At 32.3% G+C, this 14,844-nt stretch overlaps 1 protein-coding gene across 2 annotated transcripts; it reads left to right on the forward strand.

Moving 5' to 3' along the window:
- Positions 1-403: 403 nt before the first annotated feature.
- Positions 404-13,373, forward strand: LOC143225785 (THAP domain-containing protein 2-like). Of its 2 annotated transcripts, XM_076455779.1 has the most exons (4): positions 404-529; positions 757-961; positions 4,177-7,758; positions 8,214-13,373. In XM_076455779.1, the coding sequence occupies exons 3-4, from the start codon at positions 7,581-7,583 to the stop codon at positions 8,450-8,452; spliced, it is 417 nt and encodes a 138-aa protein (XP_076311894.1). In that variant the 5' UTR covers positions 404-529; positions 757-961; positions 4,177-7,580; the 3' UTR covers positions 8,453-13,373. The 2 variants fall into 2 exon arrangements, with proteins under 2 accessions (XP_076311894.1, XP_076311893.1); XM_076455778.1 differs by having other exon boundaries at positions 404-961.
- The last annotated feature ends 1,471 nt before the right edge of the window (positions 13,374-14,844 follow it).

Genomic DNA, 14,844 nt, shown 5'->3' on the forward strand with positions numbered 1-14,844 from the left:
ATTTAAAGCAAAATAAAAAATACATCATTTCCAACTAACTAAATAAAATACAGTGCTGAAACAACGATCATTTAATAAAAACTAAAATACAGATTAAGTAAATTACTTACTATAAAAATGCTGTAAACATTTTAAAATGAGCTATTTTAGTGAAGACTACATAATATTCGGTGCTTATGAAAGTTATTTGATGTAGATGGTTTCTTTGAGTACTTATTCCAGATCAGTGTTAGCCTTACAAAGAATTTTTAAAATTTAAAGTTCGTGGTGTGTTTCTTCACTATGTTGGAGTATGAACGAAAATCTTAAGTCACTCAACTTTTCTGTGTATTTTAATGAACAATTCCATATTTCATTAGCTCTTACTACTAGATGGCGCTTTGTTTTGTTAGTACAACAGGCCTCGCAGTCTTCATACGTGAAAATATGGACAAACCATGAAGAAAGATAAATTCGGATGTCTTCACTCAGGCGAAATGCCAGGTGTATGATATGTGGTTAAAACTAATCTGGAACTAAAACATAAATTGTGAGTTTAAAAGAGCCATTACCTATCACAGTATTGCTCCGTGCTTTTTGTTTTTTAACCCATCTTTTTAACTTATCTGTTTTTATACTACCCCAACTTGTGAGCAGTTTTCAGATATTGAGTGCACACCCACATATTAAATTTTAAGTAAAACATAATTTTAAATTTATACGAACAGGTTTTCTCAGAAATACTTTAGTCTTTATAATTTTGTGACACTCATTCAGTGTTAGGTCACAAAGAAGTACGAAATCCAATCGAGATTGAACAGAGAACATCACCTACTACTTGTTTTATATATACTGTGAACCGTGGTGTCTGTCTATCCGTTCATCTGTCTCCTGTTTACGACGGCCACTTCTCGTGTTGAGGGTGAAAATCTACGGATGAAGACAAAGTTCGACACTAACTTTTTAAATAGCAGTAGAACAGGTATGTATAATGTTGACAACAAACAGGATATTCTACACTAACTTGTTATGAATTAATAACACTATGATTCACATCTTAAAATGTGACATGTTATTGTTTATTAGTTGTTAATATAACTGAAATATTCAATAATTACTTCTTGTATTGGTCGATCTGAGTAGGTTTGTGTCTGAGAGAAACATAATAAATGATATAAATAATTTAAATTGTTACTGTAACTCAAACTTTTTCCGGTATGAGATATGAATGTTTCGCTATGATAAAAACTTAAGTAAGGTACATAGGTTTTGAAAGTTTGATAAATAACAGCAAAATATACCACATTTTCAAATTCATATTTATTTCATTTAGTTAAGTTTAGTGAAATGAAATTGTATTTGTCACACATAAACTGATTGTGTCATAAACATTCAGAACTGTAATTGTGTTTGTTAATAACATGACAGTATCTCAATAAGGAAAGGTAATAAGTTGTCATTGTGATTGTTTGTTTGAAATTAATTTTAATGCCATAAATATTCATTTAGTTCAGTATAGGAACATTCATAATTCATTAAAAAGTTAATATTTCTCTAATTTAACCAGTTAACTTATTGTTCAAACTGTTAGTGAGTTATGTGTTTTCATTTCCTAGAAAAAAATAACATATCTTAGGGTCTTAAGGAACTTCATCAAATTGTCGTGCTGAATTTGTTAGCTTGACCCGTAAGACTAAATGGACTTATTATCATAACCTGTTTAAGAATGCTAAAACTATTAAACAGAATTGGAATATTGTTAACTCTATTATTGATGTTAAAAAAAAAAAAAAGAAATTTTGTAATTTTGGTACTACTGATTTATCTGATTTGTATTATTTTTTTGTTAATGTTGCTAAATCTACTTGCTCCGATCCTAAATTTTGTTCTCAGGGCATGCCTCCTGCTCCTTCTTCTTCTTGTTACCTATATCCTGTTACTGTATCTGAAACTATGAATAATATTTTCTCCTTATCAAATTCAGCTTCTAATGGTGTAGATGGTGTTTCGGTTAAGATTTTGAAAGCTAATGCTAATCTTTTTGTACCAATTTTGACTTTTATAATTAATTTATCTTTTACTCAAGGGAAGTTTCCTAATGCTTTAAAGTTATCATTGGTCATTCCTATTTATAAATCTGGTAATATTTTTGATTTTACGAATTATAGACCTATTTCCTTATTAATACATTTCTCTAAACAATTTGAGAAATTTAGGAAGATTAGAATTTTATCATTTCTTGATAGACATTCAGTTTTGTCTCCTTCTCAATTTGGCTTTCGGCCTGGGCTTGGAACGGAGGTTGCTGTTGCTAAACTTGTGGGAAGTATTACAGAAGCTTTGGATTCTGATCTTCATCCAATTGCTGTTTTCTTGACTTAGCCAAAGCTTTTGATTCTGTTACTCATAAAATTTTGTTAAATAAATTATCTTATTATGGTTTTAGAGGCATTGTTTTTGATTGTTTTTTTTTTCTTACTTTCACAATAGAAAGCAATCGGTTTGTATCCATAATAATTATAGTGATTGGCTTACAATTAATGTTGGAGTACCACAAGGTTCTGTTCTGGGCCCTTTATTATTTCTCATTTATATAAATGATATTCTTTATCAACAGTTTTCTGGAGATATCCAAGCCTATGCCGATGATATTGCTGTTGTTTATAGTAAGCCAAATCTAATTAATGAAGCCATTATTTCTAGTGATCTTAATAAAATTAAAAATTGGCTTTTCTGTAATGACTTATCCTTAAATATATCTAAATCTTTTCTTCTTCAGTTTAACCTTTATGGTGTCATTCCAGCTTTTCCTTATATTTTTTATCATTCCAATGATTGTTATACTTACTCTAATTGTAAGTGTCCCAAATTGACTCAAGTTTCCTCTGTTAAATATTTAGGAATTATTTTAGATCGAAAATTAAATTGGCAATTTCATATTAATTCTTTAGTTAATAAATTAAAATATAGTTCTATGCTAATTTTGAACTTAGTCATTGTGCTCCTTATCATATTTTGTTAAGTGTATATTATGCTCTCTTTCAATCTTTCTTACAATATTGTATTTCAATTTGGGGTGGTACATATAAGACTTTTTTAATTCCTATTCACAAGTTGCAAAAAAGTGTTTTCTCTCTTATTTTTACCCATAGGCTTGATACCGATTTCAGTAAATTTAACTCCCCTCTTTCATATGATAAACTTTATTTATATTTTTTAGCTTTATCTACAATGCATGTTTCTTTTAATAGGCCTTTTAAAGTCACTTTATATTTTACACGACTTCAATCTTTTTTTCCAATTAATGTACCCACACCACGTAAAACAGTTACACTTCATCAATATCTTTATTTGGCATCTCGTATTCATAATTTTATTCCTTATAGTATAAGATCTTCTATTAATCGTGTTAATCAAAAGAAATACTTAAAACAATGGATCTTAAATACTGATGATAATATTCTGGGAACTTTATTTTGATTTTGTAAGTTTTGATTTTACTTTATTATGTGTTTAACCATCACAGAACGAGTTAACTCTTTGTTGATGGTTTTATATTGTTATTTGATTTTTTGTGTCTAATTTATTGCTTAATAAATTTATTATTATTATTATATTATATTTAGAGGGTATTTTTAAAGCGTTTAATGAACAATTAATTTTATGTTTATAGACATTAAAGTCATTTGTTAAAGCACTGCTCACAAAGAGATAAAGAAAACATTGAAACGGAATGCTTAAAAACTGGATGAGATGTTTGCCAACTTTAGGTTTCAATTGCATACAAGTAATTTGAACACATTTAATCCTAGCATTTGATTACCATCATACAACTTCTACCATGTTTTTTTTTTATCTTTTAATACCATTTAGTTCCCATGTCAAGGTTTAAATTATTCTCACTGAAGAACGCAAGCGATAGCCCAATATGGCTTTAATACAGAAATAACAAACACATAATATACGTTAATTTTATTTGATGTTATATTTGCAAAAATGTTTATTTCTCAATATTTTTTCAATAAATTATTTTTTGACATTTTTATTTAGACATTTTGTACTTTATATGAAGTTGTTATTCCTGATTTTATTTAAAGATTGATTTTAGATGTTACATTCATTATCATTTACCATGTTACATGTTGAGTTTTATTTACATAGTTATATTTATAGTTAATGGTTTGTTTCGATTTACAGAATTCTGCCAAATGTACTCTTCGGTGGACTCAGCAGATAGCTCAATGTGGCTTTGCTATAATAAAACACTCACACATCAAATATACTACAGCATAATTAACTGAGATAAGTTGAAATTTACTGGCTGAAACGTAAAGGAAATTATAACAAGAGACGACGGAGAAAACGGATTTCTATTCGTCTGCCACTTTAATTGGATGAGTTCCAGTGGTGGATACAGGAGTTTTTGGTGGGGGGATGAGCGACTAAGTAACAGCGACTTAAACCCGACCCCAAGTAAACTTTTTCTTGTTACTGCAACGTAAATTTCATGGAATTAATTTAGAAACAAAGAAAAGAAACATATATGACTATGAACTCTCATTTATTGATTTTATTCTAAAATATCAAGTTAAAGTAATCAATCGTACAGCATTATATTGAATCACACAACATAGTGCATGTGACAATGAACTTTCATATATTCCTAAATAACATGTTACAAGTAAACATACAGCAAAAATACTCTAATTGAGATCATCAGTACTTTATATTTCTGATTTCCCATTAACCTACACAATTTTGGTATGGCCAATGGGGGGGATGCATCACCACATTCCCCCCTCTGTATCCATCCATGATGAATTCAGAATATTCGAAATGTTTGCTTGGTTGATACAAATTTTATTTTGGAAAGATAATGTAATAAGATTCGCAAAATTTTTGTTAGCCACCGTTTTAAAAAAAAATTAAAAGTATACCCATATGGAAAGTTATAGCAGATTATTGTACATACTCTAAAATATCTGGTTTCGTACTATTTTTGATAGAATATCTTTCTGTTCTTACATAACTGCTATTTTTGCTCAGTGTAGCCTTTAATATGCGAAAATATGTTTGCTCGTACTAGCCTTAAAACTTTCACCTACCCACGTTTCAACTTGGTTCAGCTGCGTTGTATCATGTAAATAAGCAAGCACACAACGATCCATTGAAACATATTGTACTGTCACAGCTGGCAGCTGGCTTCCTATTTAAAGTAGAAAACAGTCTTCAAAGTTGACATAAAAGAAGCACTAGAAATGTGAGGAAAGTAAAGTATCTATCGGGAATATATTTTCAGTGTAAGAAAATATTAGTATTGATACGATATCTTACCCCTAAACACCTAATAACAGGAATCTTATTGAGAATCTCACATTGACTTGATGTAGGAACCTCGATGAGCACTCCTCGGAAAGTGTCTAAAGAATTCGATTGGAGTGTGCTCTTCTCTTCTTGGAGAAACACACTAGTGAAAAAAACGCACATACCAGGTACGATCTTCTCCCATCTTGAAAGTATGCGTCACTAAGTTGGGTGTAAAATGACATTCTTAAGTGTAGATTTGCTGACTGGTCCACCTTCTTTCCCATGTTAGGAGGGGGACATTTTAGCCAACACAGTACATTTAAACTGGTCCACCTTCTTTTCCATGATCGGGTAGGGGCATCCTAGCTAACACAATACATCCTTTTCCGTGTTAGGGGGGAACATCCCAGTCAACACAATACATCTAAACTGGTCCACCTTCTTTCACATGGTTGGGTGGAGTCATCCGAAATTTGTCCACCTCCTTTCCATACCAGATCTCCAAAGAATCAACCTGCAGAAGATGGTATGCCAGGGATTTTTCAGCGGAATGATATATTACTTGGCTGGTACAGCTCCTTCTGACACAAGATAAACCTTTTCACACAGATAAGCTCTCTTCTCTGTCCGTTTGCCTTAGAGATTTTCTCGTTAAGCAACTACAATTTTAACTCACGAGATTTCTTATAATGCAGCAAAAGCCTTCCATCAATTGCAGTAGACACCACCTTCCTGTTTTTTTCTTTCCCTTTATAGTTTTTACTTGTTAAAATTAATTCCCCTCTACTTTTTACACCTGAAAAGATGTTTTTAGAAATTTACGAGTTTTAAACGAGAGATTTGCTTCGTTTTCTGACTTATGATGTATTTTTTGTTATTTCCTTTTATCCTTAAATTTGCCTACATGCTTTTTTTTTAAATACTAACTACTTTCTCAGGACCATATGCCTGGTCCTCGTTTCTTTACTTATTTTTTCATTGTGACTTATAGTTATTCTTACTTGCATTATCTGGATTTATATATATATATAAATATATATTGATCCTTCTGTTTGTAAGTTTCAAGGTAGAATTACTTGGCTTTCTTTATACAAAATATTTACCATCATAACTTATTTGTATGTTTTATCTGTAATGCCAGATCACAGATATGACATATTAATATGACGTCACAGTAATATCTGATTCCATGTAGTTGTATTTTTATTAGATAGGGTTCTTTAAAATATTCTAACAAAAAAGATTTTAAATCTTAATAATACTTGCATCAAAACCACATTTCAACATTATTTGATATTTAGGAGGTAGTTTGATGTCACTAAGACTTTGTCACAATTGGAAAAGTATGTGATGGTCATGAAAACTAATCATGTACGTGGATTATAAAGATGTGTTCAGATGAAGGACTTTTCAAGATGGAGATAGTCTTTAAAATTAGTTGAATTAAGAAACGAAGCAACATGAGAATCATTATTAAACTTATTTCTATATCAACTATTACACTGACTTCCAGTTAAAAATTATCACTTAATGTTCTACATGACGGATATTACTTTCAGTATATCGTTGCTATATATTACTTTACAATTTCAACAACTTTCACTAACACTATATCACTGGTATACCTTCATTAACGCTATATTAGAACGTTGCATGGCCAGTGCAGGGCGCTCGACCACCAGTCTGAGAGTAACGGTTTCGAATTCCCGTCACACCAAACATGTTTACCATTTCAACTATTGGCGTATTGCAAAGTGACTGTTAATTTCACTATTCGTTAGTAATAGAATAGCCAGAGAGTTGACAGAGGGTGATGATGAATAGCTGCCTTTCCTCTAGTCCAACACTGCTAAACTGGAGTCGGCTAGCGCAAATAGTCCTTGTGTAGGTTGGCCGAAATTCAAAAACAAACTTACTTAGCAGTATTTCACGTATCTAGACGATTCATGCCGTTTTAAAGAGAATCGACTTGTGTTTTAGGTTTTTTTATAACGTTTATCAAATTTATTATTCTTAAGTCTAGATTGTTTGTGTATTTGTTTTTTTGTTAATTTCACCAAAAGCTATACCCGGGGTATCTACGTTAGCCGACCCTAATTTACTAGTTTAAACTTACAGGGAAAGAAGACAGTCATCACCACCCGCCGCTAAATTTTGAGATACTATTTTACCAACGTATAGAGGTTTTGCGTGTGACGTCACTCTTGACCTAGTTACCGCTGACCGCCATGATGGATGGCACGCTCGGCGTGTTTATATTCCAACACAAGGGTGATTCATAGTCAAAGTGCGCGATGGTACACTCGTGTTGTGCGTTTAACTGTTCAAATCGACATGGACAGGTGGAAAATGTGTCATACTACAGATTTCCTAAAGATCCCGACCGAAGAAGACGATGGATTGCAGCTGTCAATAGGAAAAACTGGACACCCACAGAGCACACCAGACTTTGTAGTAAACATTTTGTGTCAGGTATGTATAATTCATCTATAGCCAGGCTGAATAAATTGAAACTTACATGCATGATATATGTATAGCAGAACACACTGCAGCACTAGTCAAAGAAATGTTTTTGCACACTTTTCTTTTACTTTTAAATAACTGAATAGTAAATTTACTGAAGGAACAATATCATTCATGATGAATAGGTTATATAGGTTCCATTTGTACATTAAGATAAAATGTTAATATCTCTTAAAGGACCAATTTAAGTGATTCATCAGAAAACCACAACTGGCACAAGATTAAAAATGTGTGCAAATAATTACTTTTTTAACTGTACGTTCAGTTGTTAAACAATGTTCAGCATATTCAGTTATATATATATATTCAGTTAAAAGTGTACAGTGTATCTGTTATATATATAAATATTATCTGATGATGCCTGTAGATCTATATCTTAACTAAATTATTGTACTCTTTTTCAGGGACGAAGAGTGACGATCCCCTATCACCTGACTATGTACCTTCCATATTTCATTTTACACGTTCTCCCCTGAAGAGAAGAAAAGCTGCTGAATTGTGTAAATATGAAAACAGGAAAGAAGTGACCAAAAGGAGAAAAGAACAACAAAAGAGACATGAAGCTGCTGCTGGGCTGCTTAACCTTGCTTTCATAGAATTTAAAATTTACACCAAAGCCAATAACGAAATAGTGACAACCTGATGTGATTATTGTTTCTTTTTACAAAGTTTTTTGTAACCTTTTAGACTTTCATTTGTATAGGTGGAAGTCCTGTTTATCAAATATATATAAATGTCACCATATGTAATATTTGGCAGATCTACTCCGGCAACAGTCTGACTCTGAGCAACGTTGTCTTGGCTGGATATTACTGGCGTAAATACACGTGGCGGGAGCATATACGGGTCTCCTACACCCAGTTCCTTCACGTTTTTCTCATACCTGGCCTTTTCAGCACCTGTCAGGTGTGCTACAAGTGATGAAAAGCCAGCGACATCCATTTACATGTGAATAGTACTGAATACAGCAGTTGTTAACTCGTTCAGTCATGCGGAACACTTACCACCCAATATGGCGGTATGTTTACAAACCTCGTTGTGGTCACGTGACACTAATAGGTTCACGCAAAACCTCTATACTGGGATTAACTACCAAGTATAACGTCCCCACGGTCGAAAGGGTGAGTATGTTTGGTGTGAAGGGGATGCGAACCCGTGATTCTTAGATTACAAGTTGAGTACCCTAACCACCACGCTCTGCCGGGACGTTAGACCTGAATCTAGATCTAATTGTTTATCTACACAACGTCTGCATTCTAATGTTGCGCTACATGTACATATACTAGTAAAGTTTTTTAATGTATGATTTTATCCAAATATTTACATTAAACAAGCACCACCTACAGGCTGCTAAATATATTTACAGTTTTTGAGATGATGTGTTGATGTATGTGTAATTAATTTGCTAAAATGACTCAACACAATTTATAACAAAAGTTATATTTTCAGATTAGTGAACTAGTGATCTTGTTTGACAGTAAAATGGTAAAAATTAAATTACATTACCAGTAGTTCACACATTAACCACATGTTTATATATATATATATATAAATAATCATAACTGTGGATTGGGATAAAGTGTTGTTTTTGATGAGTTGGTTGGGTCTGTATCAAAATATGTTTCATGTTCTTGTAGCTTTTGTGGTTCTTTGATTAATATTCATTCATGATATTCTCCGGTGAGACGGTGAGACGTTTTCAGATCTATATCGCTAAAAGCAGGGGTTCGATTCCCCTTGGCAGACACAACAGATAGCCCAATGTTCATGATAATTTCATTCTCCGGAAGAAAATACGTTTAATATGTTAGGAATGTGATTGTAACTACGTCAGCCCTGTATTTTGTTCAACCAACTGATATTATTTACACGATTCAGTTCTAAGTATTTAACAGAAAATAAGGTCATCGTTATTTCACTAATTTGTTATTACGTCCAATATGGTAGAATAAACAAAGCCGGTCAGGTGCATGACGTCACGTGCATAACTTTTATAACAGCCTCATACACGTTACTCTGACACCTACAGTCATGTGAAAAAGTTAGGACACCCTATGAAAGCCTGTGTATTTTTGTAACATTTTTGGATATAAAGATATTTAATCTCAATTTTAACAATACTGAGAGATTATACGAATATAACTAAACAATTAAAACTGAAGAAAAGACTTATCAAGATCTTCTGTAAACGTAATTCTACAAAAATGCATATAAAAAAAGACTGTCAAAGTTTTAACTGTTAAAACAACAACAAAATTCCGTTTGTCCAGGTGACACTGTTATACATTTAATTGATAAAAGCTGTTTTGTATTAAATATTAACAGTAATAAAAAACTTCCTTAATTATGTGAATATATTTGAATTTTCACTATCTTAGAGATACATTTACTCATTTCAAACTGTGTATTTACTTAAACGTGTTTGCCTGCAGAGTATCATGACTTGCAGAGGGAGCTGTCTTCAGATGCATTTTCAGTTACTGCTACTGTGAATACTATCAGCTAGTATAACCAAGTCAGTTATTGAGCCTCAATGTTAGGCACTTCTTAAATTTCACGACTTTTTAAATCATGGTAATAAATGTATGCTACACAACAATAATCAAATTATGTTTCTCATTTCTTTTAGGCTATTGGTGGCATCGTTTATTTTTATAGCCTGGGACCTTTCTAAACCTCTAAGAGGGCCTGTGAAAAAGTGTTCGTGAACTATTTGATGTCATTATTATCACATCAACTTCCACTGTTGTGAATATTGTCAATTCGTATCATTATATTTTTTCTTATTACTATCGTGATGGCTATTGTCAAGTGGTATTATTATCATTAGAAATTGATTTGAATATAATCAGGCGAGGTGAATATGGTCGGTAACGTGAATTAAAATCATTTCACGTGAGTATTATTGCCGTCAACATAGTCACCTACTGAGGATATTGTCCGCCAGAGGCAGAGCGTGGCCTAATAGCTATCATGTTGGACTATGAATCTGAGGGTCAATGGCTCACATCCTATTGTCACAAGACGTTGAACTTTAGAATGTAGATGCGTTATAAGAGTGGCTGTTAATTCAACCATTTGATTAGAGAAATCCACGAATTGGGAGTAAATACTGTTTACCAGCCGTCCCTAATTTATTAGTACAAAACTAGAGAGAAGACGCTCGCTGGTCATCACCATCCACCGCCAACTCTTAGACTATTCTTTCAACAACAAATAATGGGATTGAGTATAATTTATAATTTTCCCACAGCTTACGAGTCGAGTGCCACATCTATCCACAAGAGTTAACAAGCTAGAAAGTGAAGATCTCCCTATAGTGGGCCCGGCATAGCCAAGTGTGTTAAGGCGTTCGACTCGTAATCCGAGGGTCGCGGGTTCGAATCCCAGTCGCACCAAACATGCTCACCCTTTCAGCCGTGGGGGCGTTATAATGTGACGGTCAATCTCACTATTCGTTGGTAAAAGAGTAGTCCAAGAGTTGGCGGTGGGTGATGATGACTAACTGCCTTCCCTCTACTCTTACACTGCTAAATTGGGAACGACTAGCGCAGATAGCCCTCGAGTAGCTTTGTGCGAAACTCAAAACAAAAAAATCTCCCTGTAGTGAATCCATGTTGATATTCCTTCTTCATATAATATTTCATTAAATGATTTTGCAAAGTTTCTTCTATCAAACTCAATTTTTCCAACTATAGAAGTAAGGCTAACTGGTATATATATATAGTTTCTAATAAACTTTTATCCATCTATTTAGAAATATGAGTAATATAGCGATTCTTCAACCCTCAGACATAAAAATAAAAGGAAGAAACTCACATATCTAATCTTTGGTCTTTTTTTTATACTCGTCAGAAAACAATATTTAATTTACCGTTTCAAAAACATTAGCCCCGCAATGGCTCAGCGGTATATCTGCGAACTTACAACGTTAAAAATCGGGTTTCAATACCCATGGCGGGTAGAGCACAGATAGCCCATTGAGTAGCTATGTACTTAATTCAAAACAACATCAAAAAATTAATTTTGATGAGAGTAAGACAAGAGTTGCGTGCTGTGAATTTAGCAGTTGAATTTAACGGAACCACTAATTAAATGTGGAAACATCTTGAAAATGTGTTTGAAATGTTCAAGACAAGCATGTTCCTTACAGAGAAAGGAATGCTCAATAATGGTGTAAAGGATTAAATGAAAGAAAGGTATTATAAATATAAAACTTTAAGATGGTTGTAATGATGGAAAATTTTGAGGATTACAGAAGATCGAGAGAGCTGATTAAACAAACTCAGAAGAAAACTAAGGATGTTAGAGAATGATAAGTCTTCTGAGCCAGTTAATATTTACCCAAGAGTTTTGAAGAGTATTAAGAATACCATATGAGAGCCACTTGTTGCCATCTTTTCTAAGTCTGTTAATAATTGGATAATACCGGAAAAGGAAGTTGGCTGATGTTACTTTTCTATACAGGGGTGATCAAAACTCTCCTTGTGGTAAAAGGCCTATTAATCTTATATCAGTGTTGATAAATGGTTTTTATAGTTTGATAAACGATACTTTTAAAATAAAATAACAATGTTTACAAATTTGTTCAATAGTCAGCATTGTTTTACTAAAGACATATTTTGCCTTTTTAATATTTTGACATTTTGTAAAGTGGTTATTGCTTGTGTAGATTACGGTTTTTAAGTGTCACTTCATCAAATACTTTCCGAAAATCCAGATACACCAAATTCACATTTACTTGTTAATCAGTCTCTTATGCCTTAGGATTTTAGGCTATTTCAACAGAAATATTGAATACAAACTCAAAGAGACTATAATACCATTATAAAGGTCATTGGTTAGACCATATTTGGAATATTGTGTTTTCATTTTTGGGCTACTTTGCTTAGAAAGGACATTGAATTATTGGAAAAGTTTCAAAGGGGTCTACTATAATAATATGCTTGGAATGAAAAGGTTGTCATATAAGGATAAATTAAGACCCCTGAATCTATTTATCTTGAAAAACAAAGAATAAGGAGGGATCTGTTTGAGGTATTTAAGATTTTAAAGAAGAATTGACGCATCACTTCTTTTTAATATTAAATAGTAATAATGGTAGGATTAGGTGACATCCATAGAAATTTTGGTTGAGTAGAGGTCATTTTTAATCAAGACAGCTTCATGTTTTATCCAGGGTAGATAGTCAATATATTGGGTTGCCTTCACATGTAGTAAATGCAGTTAATTTAAAGGAGTTTTAGGGAAGGCTTGAAAATAGTTGAATAATAAAGACAGGCTTTGAGTGTTTTTTTCTTATTTTATAGTTTATTATAATGGTCCCTTGTTGTCTTTAAATTATACGTACTTATGCGTTATCTCTTTCCTGATCTCTCAGTATTGCTTTTCGCTGTCAGGGGCTTAAAATTTATATAATTCACGTCCATTATAATATTTCTCAAATATAATGTGCAAATCCAGAAATATTATTAACATCGTCTCTTGTAAAAATAAAAATAAAATATTTAAAAGCTTAGTTATTTCATAGTATTTTACAAAAACGTTGTCAACAGCATTCTTTAAGTGCCTAATCTCCATTGTAATATTTTGCCTATTTATAACATAATTTCAGTTAAAACTACATTTCCACTAACTGTTTGTCCTAAGACCTTTTATATTTCCTAATTTCTTTTCTATCCACACCTTCAGCTTTTCTATATTTCTTTAAATATTCCATCCTACTTGCCACTAAATATTTTAAACATAACGTATTTATCCCTTATTTATCTTATTTTTAGTAATATAATCAATCAGATTTAATCTTCCATTTTATTATTTTCTTGTTGGTAGGAACATGCTTACCTTGAATTAAGAGCAATATAATTTGAAATTTATCTTTCGTCAATCTCGCATCATATTTTTAATTTCTTATCTCAATTCACCAAGACATATAATTTATCAGTTTGATTGCTTTCAAACTTCTGGCTAAGCTAGACGAGGGTAGTTTGGTTTCACGGGGATTCGAACTCGTGACCTTAAAATTATGAGTGGAACGCCCTAACCACCTAGCCATGCTCGCCGTTATATTTTATTACGGTCTCAAAACTGAGTTTCCTAAAATTAGAAACAAATTTCTTTTCTTTTTACTTCAACGTGTAGCAACATATAGGATCTTATCTTATAATGATTTGTCTTTCATAAATGTCTTCTCATTTCAACTCTCGCAGACACATGTCCATTATGGTTTACTATAAATGATAAATTGCACCTCTTTGGTTGACTCTTTATCATTTGATATTAAAAAAAAAAATCTATATTACTTCAAAAATCCCTCCCCCTCACTTTCTAATCAAGGTATTTAAAATTAAAGTCTCTCGTAATTGTAATACATTGCTGTGCTCGTCAGTTACAATTCTTACCTCATTCAATGTCACAATCTGCTTGATCAGATGGCTCATAATAATTGCCAATCAAAGTCTTCAACAATTGAAACCTCTGATTGTAGTCCATACAGATTCAACCTCTTGAATGTCATTCTTTTTGTCTTCAATTTCAACAGACTGATGTTTATTCCGTATATGATCTACCCCACACTTGTAAAAACGTCTGTCACTATTATATAACTCATAACCTGGATTTTTAAGCAAGAATAGCTTATATTATTAATATTTTTCAAATCTAACCAGTTTTAAGTACACTCATGTTATTGTAGCCTTCCATTTAATCTTTATCCCTGAACTCATCAATTTTGTTCCCGCTAACCATAATATCAGAAAAAAGTAACTAATTAAGCTTTAAACCTGAAGAAGTTATTCACGCGAAAAATTTCAATAATAGGGACATAACTAGTGTGAAATGTTATATGACATACACAAATAATACTGATAGAAAAGAGTCTGGATTGTTGTACATTAATATGATTTGTAGACGTTAATTTTTGATTGCTTACGTATCATTTACTTGATAAGTCAAAACAACTTATTGTAAGATAATATTATTTGGTGTAATCAACTACCTACATTATAGAGAACATCGTTAGTATTTAAGTGAGAA

The sequence above is a fragment of the Tachypleus tridentatus genome, chromosome 9 (assembly GCF_004210375.1).
Source record: "Tachypleus tridentatus isolate NWPU-2018 chromosome 9, ASM421037v1, whole genome shotgun sequence".
NCBI classification, from domain to species: Eukaryota; Metazoa; Arthropoda; class Merostomata; order Xiphosura; family Limulidae; genus Tachypleus; species Tachypleus tridentatus.